Source organism: Heterodontus francisci, chromosome 8 (assembly GCF_036365525.1).
Source record: "Heterodontus francisci isolate sHetFra1 chromosome 8, sHetFra1.hap1, whole genome shotgun sequence".
NCBI classification, from domain to species: domain Eukaryota; kingdom Metazoa; phylum Chordata; class Chondrichthyes; order Heterodontiformes; family Heterodontidae; genus Heterodontus; species Heterodontus francisci.
In genome coordinates, this window is record NC_090378.1 from 36468197 (window position 1) to 36489093 (window position 20897).

Below are 20897 nucleotides of genomic sequence, written 5' to 3' on the forward strand. Positions count from 1 at the left end.
GACCTCATCGCTTTTTCTACCTATGTCATTGATATCAATATAGACCACGACCTCTGGCTGTTCACCCTTCCCCCTCAGAATGTTCTGCAGTTGCTCAGTGACATCCTTGACACTGACAGCAGGGAGGCAACATACCAATCTGAAGTCACATCTGTAGCTGCAGAAACCCCTGTTTGTTCCATTAACGATAGAATCCACTATTACTATTGCTATTCTGACAATCCTCCTCGACCCCTGCACAACTGAGCTCCCCAAGGTGCCGTGGCCTTGACTGTGGCTATACTTCTTGAGGAACTATCACCCTCACTGAGTACTGATTAGAGAGAAAGATCCGCTCAAGGGACTCCGACACTACCATTTGCTTTACGTCACCCCCAGCCTGAATATTGTCCAGGTCTTTCTGCATGCAGACAGACTGCTTCATTAACTGAGGAGTTGCGAATGGAACTGAACATTGTGCAATCAGCAGCAAACATCCCCACTTTTGACCTTACAATGGAGGTCATTGATGAAGCAGCTGAAGAGGTTTGCGCCTAGGGAACTACCCTGAGGAACTCCTGCAGTGATGTCCTGGGACTGAGATGATTGACCTCCAACAACCACAAACATCTTCCTTTGTGCTAGGTATGATTCCAACCAGTGGAAATTTTTCCCCCTGATTCCCATTGACTTCAATTTTACTAGGGCTCCTTGATGCCGTACTCGGTCAAATGCTGCCTTGATGTCAAGGGCAGTTACTCTCACCTCACCTCTGGAATTCAGCTCTTTTGTCCACATTTGCACCAAGGCTGTAATGAGGTCAAGAGCAGAGTGGTCCTGGCAGAACCTAAACTGAGCATTGATGAGCAGATTATTACTGAGCATGTGCCGCTTGATAGCTATTTCGATGACACCTTTCATCACTTTGCTGATGATTGAGACTAGACTGAATGGGTGGTCATTGGCCGGATTGGATTTGTCCTGCTTTTAGTGGACAGGACATACCTCGGCAATTTTCCACAGTGTCAGGTAGTGTTGTAGCTGTACTGGAACAGCTAGGCTAGAGGAAAGGCTAGTTCTAGAGCACAAGTCTTCAGCACTACAGCTGGGATGTGTCAGGGCCCACAGCTTTTTCAGAACTGGCTCATGATTGGCATCTATGATGCTGGGGACCTCAAGAGGAGGCCGAGATGGATCATCCACTCGACACTTCTGGCTGAAAATGGTTGCAAACACTTCAGCCATGTCTTTTGCATACACGCTGGACTAGAGGCCTGCTACCCGACCCGAACCCGATGGGACCCAATGACATGTGTCGGGTTCGGGTCGGGTCAGGCCCATCTTCAGGGTCTGGCTTTTAAGATCGGGTTGGATCAAGCCAAGTCCAGGTCCAGTCGGGCCAGACACACATGGTAAGTGCTCTGCTGGTAAGTATTGAAATTTAAAAAAAAAACTTAACCTGAGCTGGGAGTCCGTGACAAAACTGAGTCTGCGCAGTGAGCGAGTGACGTCGCTATGACGTCATCACGCATGCGCTGCAACTTCTTGCAGGTTCGGTGTCAGGAAGGCAAGTAAACGGATGTTGGGTCGGGTCAAGTCGGGGTGGGTTAGGATGGGGCCCGGGGCTAAATCGGATGGATTCGGGCTGGGTAGGGCTCGGGTCCGCTGTGGTTCGGTTGGGTTCGGTCAGTTTCCTTTTTCCCGACCTAAGCAGGCCTCTATGCTGGACTCCCCCATCATTGAGGATGAAGTTTTTTTGAGCCTCCTCTGCCGGTTAGTTGTTTAATTGTCCATCACCATTCATGACTGGATATGCCAGCACTACAGTGCTTTGAACTGATCAGTTAGTTGTGGGATCGATTGGCTTTGTCTATAGTGTTATGACCAGGTGAGAAAGGTGTCTAGGGGTCCCTCTCAGCCTTCACCTGGTCTTAACGTAATAGGGTTTAATTTTAAACAGACCATGTTTTTAGCTCCCCCTTGGTGAATCCTTGTTCACCGCTTTCCAATTATAAGGCAAATAAACCAGCACAAACAGGTTTTCTTAGGCTTAAAGAAAAAAAGTTGATAATTCAGTTGATGCCTACGCATACACGACACGCCCACACTAGCATGCATACGTGATACACACGTGCAAATAGAGACAGAAAAGAGCAGAAGAAAAATAAAGTGGAAAAGTTTGAGGCAATATCTGAACAGTTTTTGTTGCGGTTCTTCAAGCTCACTGTAGAGTCATTGCTTTTCGTTGGGGCCCAGTATTCTTCTTAAACCTTGTGGACTGTAGGAGACTCTTCTCTCTTGGGGTTCATGTGTCTTCAGTGGATTCAGAGGCTTGTGAGAAAGAGATGGGAGCAGACAGGAGAGAGATCTTCTCAGTCCAGGAGCAAACAGACTTTGTGTTCAAATTGTTTGTCCAATTCAGAAAAACCCAGGTTGCCAAGCAGGTTAGTCATGTGACTAACTGGTCTGACCATGTCTTGGATTGCATCACCTTAGCAGTCTCTGGAATGCTCCCCTTACACACAATACCTGGTGATCAAGGCCCATTGTGGGTTCAATGTGTCATGGAATGGTTCTTTGTCATTCCAATCACCATCTGTTAATACACAAATGTCTTTTCCAGCCACGGCTGAACTGTTTAACAAGTCCTTTCTTCACTCCAGTAACAGTTTAAAATCAATGTTCATGACAAAATTAATGTGCCTCATTCTTGGCAGGTGGGGACCTAGCATGACAATAGCATGCTGTTTCCGCTGTTTAGCAAACATCTAGTCCCGTGTCATTATTTGCCACATTATTTTTAGTTTTGCATGGTGCTGCTCCTGGCATGCTCTTCTGCACTCCCCGTTGAACCAGGGTTGGTCCCCTGGCTTGATGGTAATGGTAGAGTGAGGGATATGCCGGGCTATGAGGTTACAGATTGTGGTGGAATACAACTCTGCTGTTGTAGATGGGTGCCCTCATGGATGCCCAGTTTTGAGCGGCCAGATCTTTTGTGAATCTATCCCATTTAGCACAGTGGTAGTGCCAAACAACATGATGGAAGGTATCCTCAGTGTGAAGATGGGACTTAATCTCCATAAGGACAATATTGTGGTCACTCCTAACAATGCTGTCTGGGACAGATGCATCTGCAACAGGTAGATTGGTGAGGATGAGGTCAAGTTTTTCCCTCATAATGGTTTTCTCACCACCTGCCGCAGGCCCAGTCTGGCAGCTATGTACTTCAGGACTCAGCCCACTCAGCCAGTAGAGCTGCTACCGAGCCACTCTTGATGATGGACGTCGAAGTCCCCCATCCAGAGTACGTTCTGTGCCCTTGCTACCGTCAGTGCTTCTTCCAAGTGATGTTCAACATGGAGAAGTACCAAATCGTCAGCTGAAGGAGGGTGCTAGATGGTAATCAGCAGGAGGTTTCCTTGCCCATGTTTTACCTGATGCCATGAGACTTCATGGGGTCCAGAGCCAATGTTGAGAACTCCCAAGGCCCCTCCCTCCCAACTGTACACCACTGTGCCGTCACCTCTGGTGGGTCTATCCTGCCAGTGGGACAGGACATACCCAGGAATGATGATGGAAGAGCCTGGGACAATCGCTGAAAGGTATGATTCTGTTATTATAACTACAGGCTGGATTTTCCCTCCGAGGATGGTAAACAGGAGTCGGGACTATTTCTGGGTTTCAAACTAGTCTCTGGGGGGAAACAGTCACTCGTTGCCATTTTCACAAAGGTCTCCCTTTAACTGTCATGGAGACAGGTTCCCTGTCCAATTAATGACGCTTGAAGTAGGGGGGCCAATCAGAGACCTTCCAGCTTGAGAGGAGCAGCGGACTGCTGTAAAGATAAGCAACTGAGATGGCGCTTCAACATTGGAGGTGCCCTCTCACCAACTTTTTTCAAACTTGAAATAAAAAACAGATTCAGCAGCCAGGCCACCAGTGTGAGGGCAGCATCCCTCTATAGGGCAGCCTTTGGCTGCATCCTCTTCCAGGCAGGCAGGGGGTGCCTGTAGGCCTGCCTGAAGCGCTGGTCCCCTCACCCAGCCTGCTGTTGGATACCCGTCGTGTCGGGAAACCAGAGGCCGACTGCAAAAGCCCTACCCCTGAACCCACCTCGGCAAAAATGGCTGGCGCCAGGAACGAGGTTGGGAATCTGGCATACTGGCCGGTGCTGGTATTTCTGGGCCTTGTCCACCTCTGTTCCTGACCTCGGCAGGACTCGAAAATTCAGCCCTATGTCAGGCTGTTGCTGGACTCGTCTGTGGGAGAGATCTCCCCATTTTGGCACATCCCCAGATGTTAATGAGGAGGATTTTGCAGGTTCAACTGTGCTGGGTGCGCCATTGTTGTGTCCAGTGCCTAGGTCGATGCCGGGTGGTCTGTTCGGTTTATTATTATTAGACTTCTTCATGGAAGTTTAATCCAACTGAATGACTTGCTAGGTCATTTGAGAGGGCAGTTGAGGGTCAACCACATTGCTATGGGTCTGGAATCACATCTAGGCCAGACTGGGTAAGGACGGGAGATTTCCATCCTCATCAAACCAGACGTATTTTTGTAACAATCCAGTAGTTTCATGGTCACTATTACTGATACTAGCATTTTATTCCACATTTATTTCACGAACTGAATTTAAATTCCCCAGCTGCCATGTTGGGATTTGAACTCATGTCTCCAGATCAATACTCAAGTTCTCTGGAATACTATTCCCTATTTCAGATTCTAGTATCTGCAGTATTTTGTTTTTATTTTAACATAACCACCATGCTACGTGACTGAAACTCAGTCACTCAGTACTCACCTGTCCCATATCCAGGTATGTTTTTAGGCAGGGACACACAGACAGTATTAAACCCAAATCGGCTTTTGCTTTATTTAGTAGCTGTCTGTCTGGAACTCCACTCTGACCCATCTTGACACGCTCAAGGTCTCGAATGTACAGTTTTATATAAATCTGGGGGAAGGAACATAGAATCATAGAATAGTTAAAGTACAGAAGGAGGCCATTCGGTCCATCATGTCTGTGCTGGTTCTCTGCAAGAGCAACCCACCTAGTCCAACTCCCTTGCTTTTTCCCCATAGACCTGCAAATTTTTTCTCTTCAGGTGATTTGTTAGTTCTCTTTTGAAGGTCTCAATTGAATCTGCCTCTACCATACTCTCAGGCAGTGCATTCCAGATAAAAGTCTCAATTGTGTGATGCATTAAGAGTACTGTCCTTTCACTTTTGAGATTTAAGTCTTCCGTGCTCTGTAAACATCAACTCTTCCAAACTCCTGCTGCCCTTATCCTATCTGGCACCAAGTCCTGCTCACCCATCACTCTTGTCCTTGCTGATCTACATTGGCTTCTAGTTCCCCAACACCTCCAATTTAAAACCCTCATCTTTAAACCTTTTCATGGGGTTTCACTCCCTCTCTCCAACCTCCTCTAGTCCTATAAACAACGGCCCCCACCCCACTCTTCCCAAGCCTTTGTTCCTGACCTTGGCTTCTTGTGTATCCCTACCTCCTGTTGCCCCACCATCAGCATCCATGCCTTCAGTCGCCTCTGCCTCCCTCCAGGCCATTCCACCTCTCCACCTCCCTCTTGTTCCTTAGGACCTTAAAACACACCTTTGTCACCAAGTGTTTGGTCACCCCTTCTAATATCTCCTCCCGTGCTTTGGTCTCCATTTTTCACTGACTACACTTTTGTGGATATTTTTCTGCTTGAAAGGAACTCTATGAATGCAAATTGTTGTTGTAAAATCCAGCCTAGACTGAAAATCCCCTCTCACTGTTGCCTATAAATGTGCTCTGAACCAAGGTAGCTTCATCCGGGGGCTGTATTTCCTTCGGTTTGCTAATTTTAGCAGAAGACACCACAAAGTCGACTGCAGTTTTGTTAAAAATAATAGAATGGAGAAAAAAAATCTGTCCTAGTTCTTAGTGGATGTAGGTACCATCCAGCCTCTCCTGACAGCATGATCAAGGCTAGCATCTTGTCATTCAGGGCATAAATCTACATCCTACTATTCCCTGACACAGTCCATCACATTACCGCATGTCAGAGCCACCTTCAATAGCACTAACTTTCATTTGTAATCAATAGTAGAAGAAAAGGCCTTTGTGGTCATAAAATTCTAGTTCCCCTCTCAAGGCCAATGCAGACAGCAAAGCCTATTGCTTTCACTTCTGCTGTTCAGCTGTACCTCCAGGCAGACGCAGCCTACCCTGCCCACAGACAGACACACATCTACAACCCCCCACAACCCGACATGCATACTTGTGCACATACACAAACAGCTTTCACAATGTTAATGGTGACAACTAACGTCGGGGGTAATATACCTTTGCCCTAGTGCAGTAAGCTTGCCAGTTTGTTCCCGGGTCTGGAAGAATATTCAAGGCCATGTTGCAGATACCAATTGCCATGTCTTGTTTTCCAAGGAAGTGAAAAACTTTGGCAAGCCGATTCAGGATGAAGGGATCCATTTTTGCCGTTTCAATAGCCTGGAAAATGAATAGGAACATAGAAGCGGGAGTAGGCCATTCAGCCCATCAAGCCTACCCCACCATTCAATACAATCACAGCTGATTATCTACTTCAATGCCGTTTTCCCCACACTATGCTCATATCCCTTTATGGCATTGGTATGTAGAAATCAGTCAATTTCTGCTTTAAACATACTCAATGACTGAGCTTCCACAGCCCTCTGGGCTAGAGAATTCCAAAGATTCACAACCCTCTGAGTAAAGAAATTTCTCCTCATCGCTGTCCTAAGTGGCTTCCCCCTTATTTTGAAATTGTGTCCCCTGGTTCAGAGAAAAGAAAATTGAATTTGCACATTTTTAGAATTATTAAATAGCTACTTTCCAAAGGTTCTAACCTGAAGATAATGGAAAGTCAGATCTCAGGTTTCCAGAGACAGCAGAAGAGAAGAAAAAGAAATAAGAACTGCATTTATAGAGTCATAGAGTTATATAGCACAGAAACAGGCCCATCAGCCCATCATGGCCGTGCCGGCCATCAAGCACATATCTATTCTAATCCCATTTCCAGCACTTGGCCCGTAGCCTTGTATCCTATGGTGTTTCAAGTGCTCATCTAAATACTTCTTAAATGTTGTAAGGGTTCTTGCCTCTACCACCGCTTCAGGCAGTGTGTTCCAGATTCCAGCCACCCTCTGGATGAAAAGATTTTTCCTCAAATCCCCTCTAAACTTCCTGCCCCTTACCGTAAATCTATGCCCCCTGGTTATTGACACCTCTGCTAAGGGAAAAAGTTTCTTCCTAACTACCCCACCTCATAATTTTGTATACCTCAATCAGGTCCCCCCTCAGCCTTCTCTGCTCTGAGGAAAACGACCCTAGCCTATCCAGTCTCTCTTCATAGCTGAAATGCTCCAGCCCAGGCAACAATATATAGCGACTTTCATGACCACCAGATGTCTCAAAGCTTTACAGCCAATGAAGTATTTTTGAAGTGTCATCGTTGTTGTAATGTAGGAAACGCAGTGGCCAAATTGCACACAACAAACTCCCACAGACAGCAATGTGATAACGAACAGATAATTTGTTCATGCGATGTTGATTGAGGGATAAATATTGGCAGGATACTGGGGATAACACCCCTGCTCTTCTTTGAAATAGTGCCAGGGGATCTTTTACAACACCTCCAACAGTGCTATACTCCCTCCATACTCCATTGGAGTGTCAGCCTGGATTTTCGTGTTCAAGCTCCAGAATGGGACTTGCACCCACAACCTCTGACTCAGAGTGCTACCAACTGAGCCATGGCTGACACCTTAAGTGATGCAGTTTATAAATCAAAAATAATATATCTATATTATGTTAAGTTAGCTACATATGTCATAAAGTCCTTATTTTTGCATCAACTCTCTGTCATTCCTCTGGGTGGCATTGCAACAGGATTTTCCCATTCCAAAGCTTCCTGTCACATGAGGATGCCTGTAGGTGCATATTACTACCACTAGATGGTGTTCCATAAACCCCAGAGGTTGCAGAACTCCATACTTGCACCATCAACACTCCAAGGCAAATTTGACCTTGTCTTGAATTTCTGTGGGCAACATCATGGAAAGAAAGAGGAAAGCCATGGAAGTTATACATGATCAAAAAAGCTTACATGTTCAAAACTGTCTATGATTTGTCACACTGCTTCTCCAGCATTCAGTACTGGATGAGCAGAAATTTCCTCCAACTAAATATTGGGAAGAGCAAAGCCATTGTCTTTGGTCCCTGACACAAATTCCTTTCCCTACTCTATCAATTCCATCCCTCTCCCTGGCAACAATCTGAGACTGAACCAGGCAATTCGCAACCTTGGTGTGGTATTTACGAGATGAGCTTTTGACCATCACCATGTCTTCTCCATCACCAAGATCGTCTACTTCACCTCCATAACATTGCCCAACTCCCTGCCCCTGCCTCACCTCAACTGCTCGTGAAACCCTCATCCACACTTTTATCATCTCTAGACTTTACTATTCCAATGCTCTCCTGGCTAGTCTCCCATCTCCCATTTTCAAATAAAGAGGAACAATATAAACAAATTGAGAAGAATTAAAACTTTTAGAAATTGAGCTAGCAAATGGCAGATGCAATTCAGTATGGTTGTCCTAAATAATTAATAATATGAAACAAGGATCCAAAAAAGGGATAAAAACAGAAAATGCTGGAAATAGTCAGCAAGTCAGACACCATCTGTGCAGAGAGAAACAGAATTAACATTTAAAATCAATGAGCCTTCATCAGAACTGGGAAAAGTTAGAAATGTAATAGATTTTAAGCAAGTGAAAAGGGGGAGTGTGGAAAAAGAACAAAAGGGAAGATGTGTGATAGGGTGGAACACAGGAGAATATAAATGATAAAAGATATGGTGGTGCAAAGCCAAAGGAAGTGGTAATACAACAAGTAAATTAACAAAAGATGTGTCTAGAGGAAGTGTGAATGGCAGAATGATGAACAGTTGCTGTCTGAAAGCAAAAATAAAAGAGAAAAACGAGAGTAAAACCGAAAGTGGCAAAGAAAAAGGAAACAAAATGGGAGCAAAGGTTACAGTTTTAAATTGTTGAACTCAATGTTGAGTCCGGAAGGCTGTAAAGTGCCTGATCAAAAGATGGGGTGCAGTTTCTCAGGCTTATGTTGAGCCAAAAAGGGAATAGGGAAGATTTTCTTCTGTGCATCTTGGGCAGGTAAGGCGAAAAACTTGGGTGAGGAAGCATTCCACCAGCTCTTTGTCCATTTACTGGCCCATATCGATCTTGTGGCTTCTGCTAGACACCAGAAGCCCCCAGACAAAGAGGGCAGATGTAGCTAAATAAAGTAGTAACAATAGGATGACATTCTATGTCACATTTTCCTTCATTGTTACCATAGCAATGCCGTATATAAGAAATGCCTACATAAAAGAGGCTGTCAACATTGCTAGATCTGTTAAAGATTAAATGGCCCTACCCCTGGCTATTACCAACTAATGAGACCTCACCTGTCCATAAGAGTCAAGTGGATCAGTCCCAGAATAGCCACAATCATGAACTGCCATTGGAGTATCAGGGAAAGATTCCGTCCGCTCCAGCATCATCCCCAAATAACACCAGGCAAGAGCTAGGAAACAGCAAACAAAATGAACATACAGTTAATGCCAAGTAGCTGCTTATCATAGTTCTAGTGGAAAACAGTTCTCCAGCTTTACAGATGTTGCTACACAGTCCACAGTTATTCATATTACAAATAGTTATACATAAGTTATATTTTTCAGTTCTCTTATGCATATCATGGTACATAAATGCAATTACATATTGGTCCAAACTTTGCTGTCAAAATAATGACAAGGCTAATAGCATCACCATTATTTATGCACAAATGCTACAGCAACTTCAGGCATGAAAAGATGTAAGATTAAACATGGAAATCCGAAGGTTGCTGTCCTTGATACGTCTCCATTAACTTCCTGAAAACAGCATCTCAGAGTCCAGCTCAGCACTCAAATATACTGAACGTCATGGAGTTGCTGTATTTGCACGCTAGATACAAACTAAACTCACTACAGGTTAGCCCTTGTCTATTCTCATCCAAGTACTGTAAATATTAATTACTGCCAATCAACCTCTCTGGTGCTGAAAATGAACTAATACAAGTGTGGGGTCTCATTCCTTCAGGTTTTAATTATTGAAGATTTTAAAAATATAAATTTTACCCCAGTCTCTCTTTTCTCTCTCGCTTAATCCAATCTTTCTTTCCTATTCTTTATTTCTCTTTCTGTACTTGATTTGACATTGAATTCACCCACCTTTAGTATGTACTTCCTTCTCAGTTCTGGTGCTGTGAATTTCACTAAAGAGATTCACAACTGCTTGCTCTGCCCACTCAGGTCCCAGATGCCCAGTTTCCCTCATTGTGACATTATCAGCATGCACTTTCGACTTGGCGCACAAAAAGTTCTAATGGCAGACGCTATTAGATGCCCTGTCACTGCAAATTTATTAATGGCTTAGATGATGGGATAGAAAGTCACATTTGCAAATTTGTTGATGACACAAAGTAAGCAGCGTAGATGGAAGCATAAAATTACAAAGAGATATTGACAGGTTAAGTGAATGGGCAAAACTATGGCAAATGAACATCAACATAGGCAAACGTGAGGCCTTCCACTTTGGACCTAAAAAGGATAGAACCAGATACTTTTGAAAATGGTGAACTGCTAGCAACAGTGGAGATCCAAAGCAATGTCCTCTCTAAGCTGTGCAGGCACACTGCAACCTGAAAATCCCCATGCAGGCCACGCACATGTTGGCCCTTTAAATTACTGCGCATGTATGGCCATGCAAACAAAGTTTAAAGGGGCCTTGGTCTTAAAGAAACCGCTTGTGCACTCGAAAACAAAACTGCAATGAATATTGGGCCAAAGAGACTCGGGGGGCTCCATAGATCATCAAAATGGCATGAACATGTACAGAAAATAATCAAAAAGGCTAATGGACTGCTGGCTGTAATCTAGAGGACTAGAATACAAGGGGTAGAAGGCATGCTTCAGTTCTACAAAGCCCTGGTTAGACCACACCTGGAGCAGTGAGCAGTTCTGGGCAACACACCTTTGGAAGGATATACTGGCCTTGAGGAGGGAGCAGACCATAGATTTACTAGAATGATACCTGGACTCCAAGGGTTAAATTATGAGGGAAGATTACACAAATCTGGGTTGCATTCCCTGGAATTTAGAAGGGTAAGGGGTGGCTTGATTGAGGTTTTCAAGACATTCAAGAGAACAGACAGGGTAGATGGAAAGAATCTATTTCTGTTGGTTGGAGAGTTTAGGACTGGGGGCATAGCCTAAAAATTAAACACTTTCAGGAGTGTAATTAGGAAACACTTGTACATTAAATGAGTGGTAGAAGTTTGGAACGCTCTTCAGCAAGCAGCAATTTATGCTAGGTCAATTGTTAACTTTAAAACAGGGATTGATAAATTTTTGCTAACTAAAGGTATTAAGAAATATGGAACAAAGGCAGGTATATGGAGTTAGACTGCAGATCAACCATGACCTCACTGAATGGCGGAACAGGCTCGAGGGGCTCCTGTCCCTATAGTTCTATAATGGCTCATTATAAATGCTCATACAATATGCAGATTATGAATCTATTTGGAGAGGCTAATTTACATTAGCAATTTGGACTACGGAATCAAAAACACAATTTCTAAATTTGCGGATGACACCAATTTGGTGGGGGGTGGTGATGGAATATCAATACTGAGGAAAACTGCAATGACTTACAGGAGGATGTTATTAAACTTGCAGAATGGGCAAATAACGTTCACTACGGATAAATGAGGTAGTACATTTTGGTAGGAAGAATAGGAAGGTCACATATAATTTGGAAGGTGCAAGTCTGGTGGGGTATAAGAACAAAGGAATCTCGGAGTACAAATACTCTTATCATTAAAAGTTGTGCCATAGGTTAGCAAGGCCATAAAAAAAAGTGAACTATGCCCAAGGCTTTATTTCTAGAGGGATAGAGTTGAAAACTAAACATGTATTGAGCTTTGGTTAGACCACACTTAGAGTACTGCATGCAGTTCTTGTTGCCATATTATAGAAAGGATATAGAGGCACTAGAGAGGTTGCAGAGAAGATGATACCAAAATGTGTGGATTGACAGGCTGGGTCTCTTTTTTCTAGAAAAAGGCTGAGGAGTGACCTAATAGAGCTCTTTAAAATTATGAAAGGTTTTGACTGAGTGGATACAGAGAGAATGTTTCCACTTGTGGGGAACAGGATAACTAGAGGCCATCAACGTAAGATAATCACCAAGAAATCCAATAGGGAATTCAGAAGAAAATACCCAGAGTGGTGAGAATGTAGAACTTGCTATCACAGGGAGTGGCTGAAGCGAATAGTATATATGTACTTCAGGGTAACTCGACAAGCATATGAGGGAGAAGGGAATAGTGGGTTATAATAGATTTAAATGAGGAAAGATGGGAGGAGGTGCGAGTGAAGCATAATTGCTGGCATGGACTGGTTGGGCCAAATGGCCTTTTTCTGTGCTGTTTATCCTAAGTAATCCTATGTAATAAACAGAATATAGTTTGATCCATAAGCTGCTTATTTAAACAGCAACTATGTACATCTGTAACCCTAACACTAACCAACTCCCGGACTTGCCCAGAACATCATCAACTGATAACCTTAGCCCCATTTTTAACCCAGGGCATGAATCAGGTGAGCAAGAGCCTTAGGTGATGGCTAACCGACCTGATCTCAGCAGTGTGAGGCGTGGGCAATTTTAATTCTCAGGCATCAACTGCATGTCCTCCCAAAACTGTGGCAATTGGCAGTCAAATGGGAACAGGGCAGCAGGAGACCATCACCAGTGACCAAAGGGACAGCCTGCGACACTCAGATAAATCAGGGGCAGAGAATTTTTAGGGGAAAATGAGTGTGAGCCAGGTGAGTAAATCTGCGGAGAGATTTTAACTATGCTTGCCCGATTTCTGCTGAGTGCATATAGTTAAAATAAGCCCTTCTGTTTTTACATTAGAACATAGGTTAATTAAGGAAAGTTTAAGCTGAAGTGCTGTAACACAAACTATTTTATTATAACACAGTTTTTATAACTTTTAATCTTGGGTTTTAAATTAATTATAATTAAGCTGGAATAAGTCTCCAAGACTGTAGAGGCCAAGTGTTTAACTAATTTAACTCCTGTTTCTGGACTACTGTGCATGTTGATCTATTGGATGACCTCCACCCTTGACAGTAGTTTCTGCAGCCCTCACCACCTAGCCCCCCAATGCCCCTGCCCCTCCGCACCAACCAAGGAGGCTAGAGTCTCTAATGGTATGGGAGACCTCTATTCTTGCTCTTGAAATCACTAAAAATCATATTCCACCAGCGTTCTATCTCCTGGTCTAATCAGCTATAGATTTGACAGATGAACAGGATGAGATGTAGCAATGACACAGAAAAATACAAGCTAACAAATAACATTTAATGAGCTTCACAATACCAATGTTTTGTGCTGTTTTCTCACAGAAGCAGTAACATAGAAAAGAAAACCCTGTATGGTGTACATTGTGAGGTTGATCTGGCCTTCCATTTATATTTCTGACAATTAAAGACAGAGGTTCACCACCTCTTAGGCTACCTCTATATTGAGCACTGTCAGACTTGAGAACCTCCCGCAGCAATACCAATGATCTGTTGAAAGACACTAGGCGCTTAGAAGCAGTGGGATCCTTGTTCATTAACATTCCATCCAATCTACCAGAGGAAAAGGAAGAAGAGGAAGTTAACACTTTTGATCTTGGATTAAATAAAACAACGATCATCTCACAAGAAAACTAGCCCAGGCTCCACCAGGAACAGACAGCAGTGGGAATAAAGAGATACCAGGGCAAGGAGAAAATATCTTAGGTTTTACTTGCTCAAAATTTTTACAATCATTTTAGAAACAGTAAAGTGATGAGTATGGACATATAAACCGTATCATGTCCTGTTGCTTTAAATTACTGTATAAGCATTGCTTATGTAGTAACTCAAACTTTTAAAACCAAACAGCCTGCAAGAAAAACTCAACTAGGCCAATTTGAACAATCCAACATGCCAGTTACTGCTATATACTCATGAAATTCACCGTAATGTAGTGAACAGCAGCAGCAGCTACTCGCCTTTAAAAACTCTAACATATTAAAAAAAGTTCCTAGGAACTTTAGAAATAGGACATGGATGCCCAACCAGGAATAGAACAATTAAATTGGGTGGCTGAAAGTTTAGTTGAAGTATTTAGATTTTGAGAAAGTTTTTCAAGGAGAGCCAGAGAAATTCAGAGAGTTCTAGAAATTGAGACTGAGGCAGTTGAAGGTTCTGCTACCAATGGTGAAGCAAAGGAAAGGGAGGATGCACAGAAGGCTGGAGTCACAGTAACAACCGTTCAGGAGAGATCATAGGACCGGAGGAATTTGTGGAGACAGGGTAGGGTTAGGCTATAGAGGAGATGAGGACAAGGATTTTAAATGTAATTCTTTGGGGGACAGAGTGTGACCAATTTAAGTTAATAAGAATTTGGGTAATGAGTGAGCAGGGTTTAATGTTGCTAAGTTGCTGCTTATGGACAATCAAGTGAACAAAGGGAGAGTCCTGCCCTGACTGCTGACCTTTACCCAACCATCTGACATGTCAGCCAGTCCAGTGCAGTACAGTATAGACAGTTACAATTTACTTATTACATAGTATTTACAATACATAAACAGGCCATTCAGCCCAACAGGTCCATGTTGATGGTTATACACCACATGAGCCTCCCCCTACCTTACTTCATCTCACTGTATCAAAATATTATTCTATTCCTTTCTCCTTCAGCTGTGCCTGAGTGACACAGCTACATGCTCACAGGTCTCTTAGGAAAGCGAGAAACCTGTAGAAATCCATTGAGCTGTGTAATAATACTGTGGTTCTCTTCAGGTGAGATATTTTTGTCACTCATGCTGACTAATCTAGGGCAGCTATTATAACAGGTTCTCTCACCTAATAAACACGGTAGCCATTGTAAAATACCAACTTCTTTTTTCTTCTGAAGTTACCTGCAATATTAAAAATACAAACATTGAAACTTACAGCACAGAAAGAGGCCATTCAATCCATCCTGCCTGTGCCAGCTCTTTGAAGGAGCTATCCAATTAGTCCCACTTCACTGCTCTTTCCCCATAGCCCTCCAAATCATTCCAATTCAAATCATAGAGTTTACAGCACAGAAACAGGCCCTTCAGCCCATCGTGTCTGTGCCGGCCATCAAGCACCTAACTATTCTAGTCCCATTTTCCATCACTTGGCCCGTAGCTTTGTATGCTATGGCGTTTCAAGTGCTCATCTAAATACTTCTTAAATGTTATGAGGGTTCCTGCTTCTACCCAAGTATATACCCAATTCCCTTTTGAAAGTTTCCGACTCACCTTCAGATCTGAAGAACCACCCACTGTTTTAAATATGCACATTTATTTCATGATTATTGAACATTGTTCTGAATCAAACAGATCATGAAGGAAATCCACACAGGTCTGGCAGCATCTGTGGAGAGAGAAACAGAGTTAATGTTTCAGGTCGATGACCCTTGGGCAGATGCTGCCAGATCTGCTGGGTATTTTGGGCATTTTCTGTTTTTATTTCAGATTTCCTATATTTTGCTTTTGATGCCAACACAAATATGGTGGGGGGTAGACTTTCCTCTTTTACACTTGGCACTGCACCTTTGCTTCTAATGTCCACACCAGTAAGGACATGACCTGCAAAGATCTCCTCTGAGGACCACATCTGCCTCACCTCATTCTTGCCATAAAGCAGGGCTTTGTCGTAGAGTCTGATGGCTGTGTTCAGCTTCTTGGCGTGCTCCTCTTTGCTCTGTAGCCCCACGTCGAAGACGGTGGCGTAGGCATGTTCAGCCAGGCACCTGGCAGCGCGGAGCGGACGCAGGGACTCAGCCTCGCCCTCCTCCCCCTGCTTCAGCCCCATCAGCTGGGACAGCCGCTCCAAGCACTCGGCCGCCTGCCTCTCCTTCTGCAGCCGGTCGTACACGTAGCCCAGGTTGGCCCGGGCGTTGAGGTTGCCCGGCTCCTCCTGGCAGACGCTGGAGAAGATCTCCTCGGCCGCCTGATACTCATCCAGGTAAAAGGCGAAGACCCCCAGCAGGTTGCGCACAGCGAAGCGCTGAGGGCCGCTCTCCGCCTCCAGCTGTAGACTGTCCCGCTTGAGCTTCACGTCTCTCCGCCGCAGCCTCTCGGGTTGCACAGGCTCGAAGTTTAAATTCAATTCCAGGTGGAAGTGCCCGGGGATAAAATCCATCTCCTGAATGATCTACTCGATGTAGCGATATGAGTCTTCCCCCATCTTCGATTAAAGAAGAAAATCTCTAATTTAAAAAAAAATCATATTTATAAAAAAAACCATCTCTTGTGTGACTCCTTTCACTTCTGTCCTGTCGAGTGTGGGAGGGGTTGGACATGGGTGCGACTGCAAACAATGAAACGCATCCCACTTATGCAATCATAGAATGGTTACAACACCGAAGGAGGCCATTCGGCCCGTCGGACCTGTGCCAGCTCTCTGCAAGAGCAATTCAGCTAGTCCCACTACCCCGCCTTTTCCCAGTCGCCCTGCAATTGTTTTCTCTCTTCAAGTAATTATCCAATACTCTTTTAAGGGGTCTATTGACTCTACCTCGACCACACTCTCAGGCAGTGCAATCCAGATCCAAACCTTTCACTGCGTAAAAAAGTTTTTTTCTCATGTCAGCTTTCGCTCTTTTGCCATTCACCACAAATCAGTATCCTCTGGTTCTTGATCCTTCTGCCAATGAGAACAGTTTGTTCCGATCTACTCTGTCCAGACCCCACATGATTTTGAACACCTCTAACAAATCTCATCTTAACCTTCTCTAAGGAGAACAGCCCCAGCTTCTCTAATCTATCCTTGTAACTGGTGTCCCTCACTCTGAAAGCATTACTGCAAATCAGTACTTCACCTTCTCATATGGCTTCACATCCTTCCTAAAGTGTGGTGCCCATAATTGGACACTGTACTCCAGATGAGGCCAAACTAGTGCTTTATATAGATCCACCATAACCTCCTTGCTTTTCTACTTTATGCCTCTGTTTATAAAGTCCAGGATCCTGTATGACTTATTAACCACTTTCTCAACCTATCCTGCCACCTTCAACAATTTGTGCACATATAACCATAGGTCCTTCTGCTCTCCCTTTAGAATTGTATCCTTATGTTATATTGCCTCTCCTTGTTCTTCCTTCCAAAATGCATCACATGATGGTTCTCTGAATTAAATTTCTTCAGCCATGTGTCCACCCATTCCACCAGCTTGTCTTCTTCTTTGGCCTCCTTATCTCGAGAGACAATGGGTAAGTGCCTGGAGGTGGTCAGTGGTGCGTGGAGCAGCGCCTGGAGTGGCTATAAAGGCCAATTCTAGAGTGACAGGCTCTTCCACAGGTGCTGCAGAAAAATTTGTTTGTCGGGGCTGTTACACAGTTGGCTCTCTCCTTGTGCCTCTGTCTTTTTTCCTGCCAACTGCTAAGTTTCTTCGATTTGCTACACATTAGCTCCGCCTTGATGGCTGCCCGCCAGCTCTGGCAAACGCTGGCAACTGACTCCCACGACTTGTGATCAATGTCGCAGGACTACATGTCGCGTTTGCAGACGTCTTTAAAGCGGAGACATGGACGGCCGGTGGGTCTGATACCAGTGGCGAGCTCGCTGTACAATGTGTCTTTGGGGATCCTGCCATCTTCCATGCGGCTCACATGACCAAGCCAAGTCTATGTCCTCTTGAAGTCCATCTCTATCCTTCTCACAGTTCACAATACTTAAAAGTTTTGTGTCATCCGCAAAGTCTGAAATTGTGCCCTGCACACCCAAGTCTGGGTCATGAATATAGCTCAAGAAAAGCAGTGGTCCTAGTACTGATCCCGGGGGAACGCCACTATAAACCTTCCTCCAGTCCAAAGAACAACAGTTGATTTCCTGTCAATCAACCAACTTCATATACATGCTGCCACTGTCCCTTTTATTCCATGGGCTTTAACTTTAGCTGACAAGCCTGGTATTCTGGTACTTTATCAAGTGTCTTTTGAACATCTATGTACACCACATCAACTGCATCACCCTCATCATTTGTTGGCAATTTACTTTGTAGCTTTAGTAAAAATAAGGCACAACACTGTAGATGCTGGAAATCTGGAATAATAACAGAAAATGCTGGAAATAATCAGTAGGTCTGGCAGCAACTGTGGCAAGAGAAACAGCGTTAATGTTTCAGGTTCATGACCTTTGGTCAGAACTGGAAAAATTTAAGAGATGTAACAGGTTTTAAGCATGTGCAGCCAAATCTTGTCATCCAAGAAAACTTAAAACTATTGTTCTTTTCTCAGATGTGGCACACCTTCAGTAACCTAAAGAGATCGCTGCGTTTTGATGCCTTGGCAACTGCTTCGGTATGATCCACAGTCACATAACAAGAGATTTTGTTACTGGCCATATCGCCAATATGCATTGACAGATTCAAATTCTCCACATGGCTCATGTTAATCACTTCCTTTTGTTTAATTACCTTCTAGGTTTGACCTAAAGAAGATGCAAATCAACACCTCTCTTCTACTGGGATCGGTTGAAGATGAAGCAGCATTCTCCCTGCTGATGATGGGTGAGGTCACTGGGGCACTCTCTTACTGCATGCACCTTGTTTGAACAGCCACAGTGAATACAAAAATCAGAGCCTAGCCACAAAGCTTATCAGAAGCAGGGATAGACTGGCTGGCATCAGAGGTGCTAGCTACGTATGTCCTTCTGCTACATCTGTCTGTCACCACACATTAACAACTAAATCCCATGCTGGGCCTTGGTTCTAATAGATGCATAGAGAGGGTTCTGTGAGAATAGAGCGGTTCTACACAATCACAGCCATGGTTGTTAGAGCCAATCATTGTTGTCAACCATCTGTTCATGGAAATGGTATTTTCTTAGGGTAGGGGAGGGACGCTTGTGATAGGATTGGTCTTCACTTATTGGCCTGAACAAAATAGGGAATCTAATAATGCTACGATCTGACCTGGAAATGAGTGGCACTGAGACACAGGGAAACGGTGGCATGGTGGTAATGTCTGAACTAGTAATCTTGGGGCTATAGGTTCAAATCCCATGGCAACTGGTGGAATTTAAATTCAATTAATTAATAAAAATCTGGAATTGAAAACTAGTCTTGAGTAATGGTGCCATGAAACTATCATCACTTGTCGCAAAAACACATCTTGTTCACTAATGTCCTTTAGGGAAGGAAATCTGCTGTCCTTACCCAGTCAGGCCTACATGTGACTCCAGACCCACAGCAATGTGATTGACTCTTAAAATGACCCCCTGAATTCCCTGAAACCCCCTACATTTCTCACCTTGATGAACACAAAGCTTTACCCTACCAAAAGATATTAAGTAAAACAACAGAACACTTGTTACATACTGCAATTGGAAGTAAAATAAGTCCACAGGTTCCTACATAAGTGCACAAATGTCTTCACCCACAATGGAGGAGCAGCGATGAGTGGGAAGCTTTTTCAACACATTAGGTGCGCACTCACAGAAAAAATAATGTTGGGAAAGGTCTCTCCACTTCAAGATATGGGGTAAGATATAATTATCAACTCATTGGGTCAAATCTTTCCAGTCCAGTGGAGGTAGGACTGGGAGCAAAATGAGAAAAATGTGTTCCCACTCCTGAACAATCTTGCTGAAGGCGAGATCAAACAGCAGTGGTGGATAGACAATTAAGTGCCCACCTGGGGGCAAATTAATGAAGCCGCTGGGATCTTACCAACACTGGAATGGCCCCCTGCTGAAGCGGCCGCCCATCCGGGAAACCTCCCCACAAGGATGGCCTGACATGTGACCATTCTTTATTTTTAACTTTGATGAACTGTTCAGACAACGTCTCCATTTTGAGGGACCCTCGCACTCCCCTATCTGTATCAGCAGCACCCACCTCTCCCAGTGAGGTCGCCAGCCGCCCACAGCTTCAGGTCCTCTGATTGGACCTTCAACCCTGGGAACCCGCCTGCTGTCCTTAATTAGATGGTGAAAGCAATGGCGGCCTGTTAATTGGCCACCTCCTGTCAGATTGCGCCACAGGATACACCTCTGACCCATGTGGGGTCGGGCCTTGGAAATGATCCCAGCCCTTGAAATTTATCAAAGGGCATAAGATTGCACCCATTATAATCTGCATCATGGCATCCTCCAGTTTATACCCCTTACCAGACAAGGTCCATACAACAATGTTCCTTTTCACTCAAGGAATCTGTTATCAGAACTGTTCAACCTTAATTATGTATTATATGTAAACCAAGTGCTTAAAATCTACATAAGAAATAGCAGCTGGAGTAGACCATAAAGCCCCATGAGCCTGCTTCACCATTCCATATGATCATGGCTGATCCTCGGCCTCAACTCCATTTTCCTGCACGCTCACCACATCCCTTGATTCCCTGAGTAACCAGAAATCTGTCTGTCTCAGCCTTAAATATATTCAACAATGGAGCATCCACAATCCTCTGGGGCAGAGAATTTCAAAGATTCACAACCCTTTCAGCAAAGAAATTTCTCTTCACCTCAGTCCTAAATCATCAGCCTTTTATTCTGAGACTGTGCCCCCGTATTCTAGATTCCCCAGCCAGGTGAAACAACCTCTCGGTGTCTACCCTATCCAGCCCCTTCAGAATCTTGTATGTTTCAGTGAGATCACCTCTTATTCTTCTAAACTCCAAAGAGTATAGACCCAATTTACTCAGCCTCTCATCATAGAACAACCCTTTCATCCCAGAAACTAATCTAGTGAACCCTCTCTGTACCGCCTCCATGCAAGTA

At 44.1% G+C, this 20897-nt stretch overlaps 1 protein-coding gene across 1 annotated transcript in view; it reads right to left on the reverse strand.

Annotated features, from left to right (window-relative positions):
* The window catches only part of ttc22 (tetratricopeptide repeat domain 22), a 28171-nt gene extending 11808 nt beyond the window's left edge, over positions 1–16363 (reverse strand). The window contains exons 1-6 of the mRNA XM_068036379.1: positions 15801–16363; positions 15009–15064; positions 13630–13745; positions 9471–9589; positions 6311–6472; positions 4781–4933 (exon numbers count right to left, since the gene is read on the reverse strand). Coding sequence (XP_067892480.1) covers positions 4781–4933; positions 6311–6472; positions 9471–9589; positions 13630–13745; positions 15009–15064; positions 15801–16319 — 1125 coding nt within the window. The 5' untranslated portion in view covers positions 16320–16363. The remainder of the gene's footprint in view (positions 1–4780; positions 4934–6310; positions 6473–9470; positions 9590–13629; positions 13746–15008; positions 15065–15800) is intronic.
* Positions 16364–20897: the final 4534 nt, after the last annotated feature.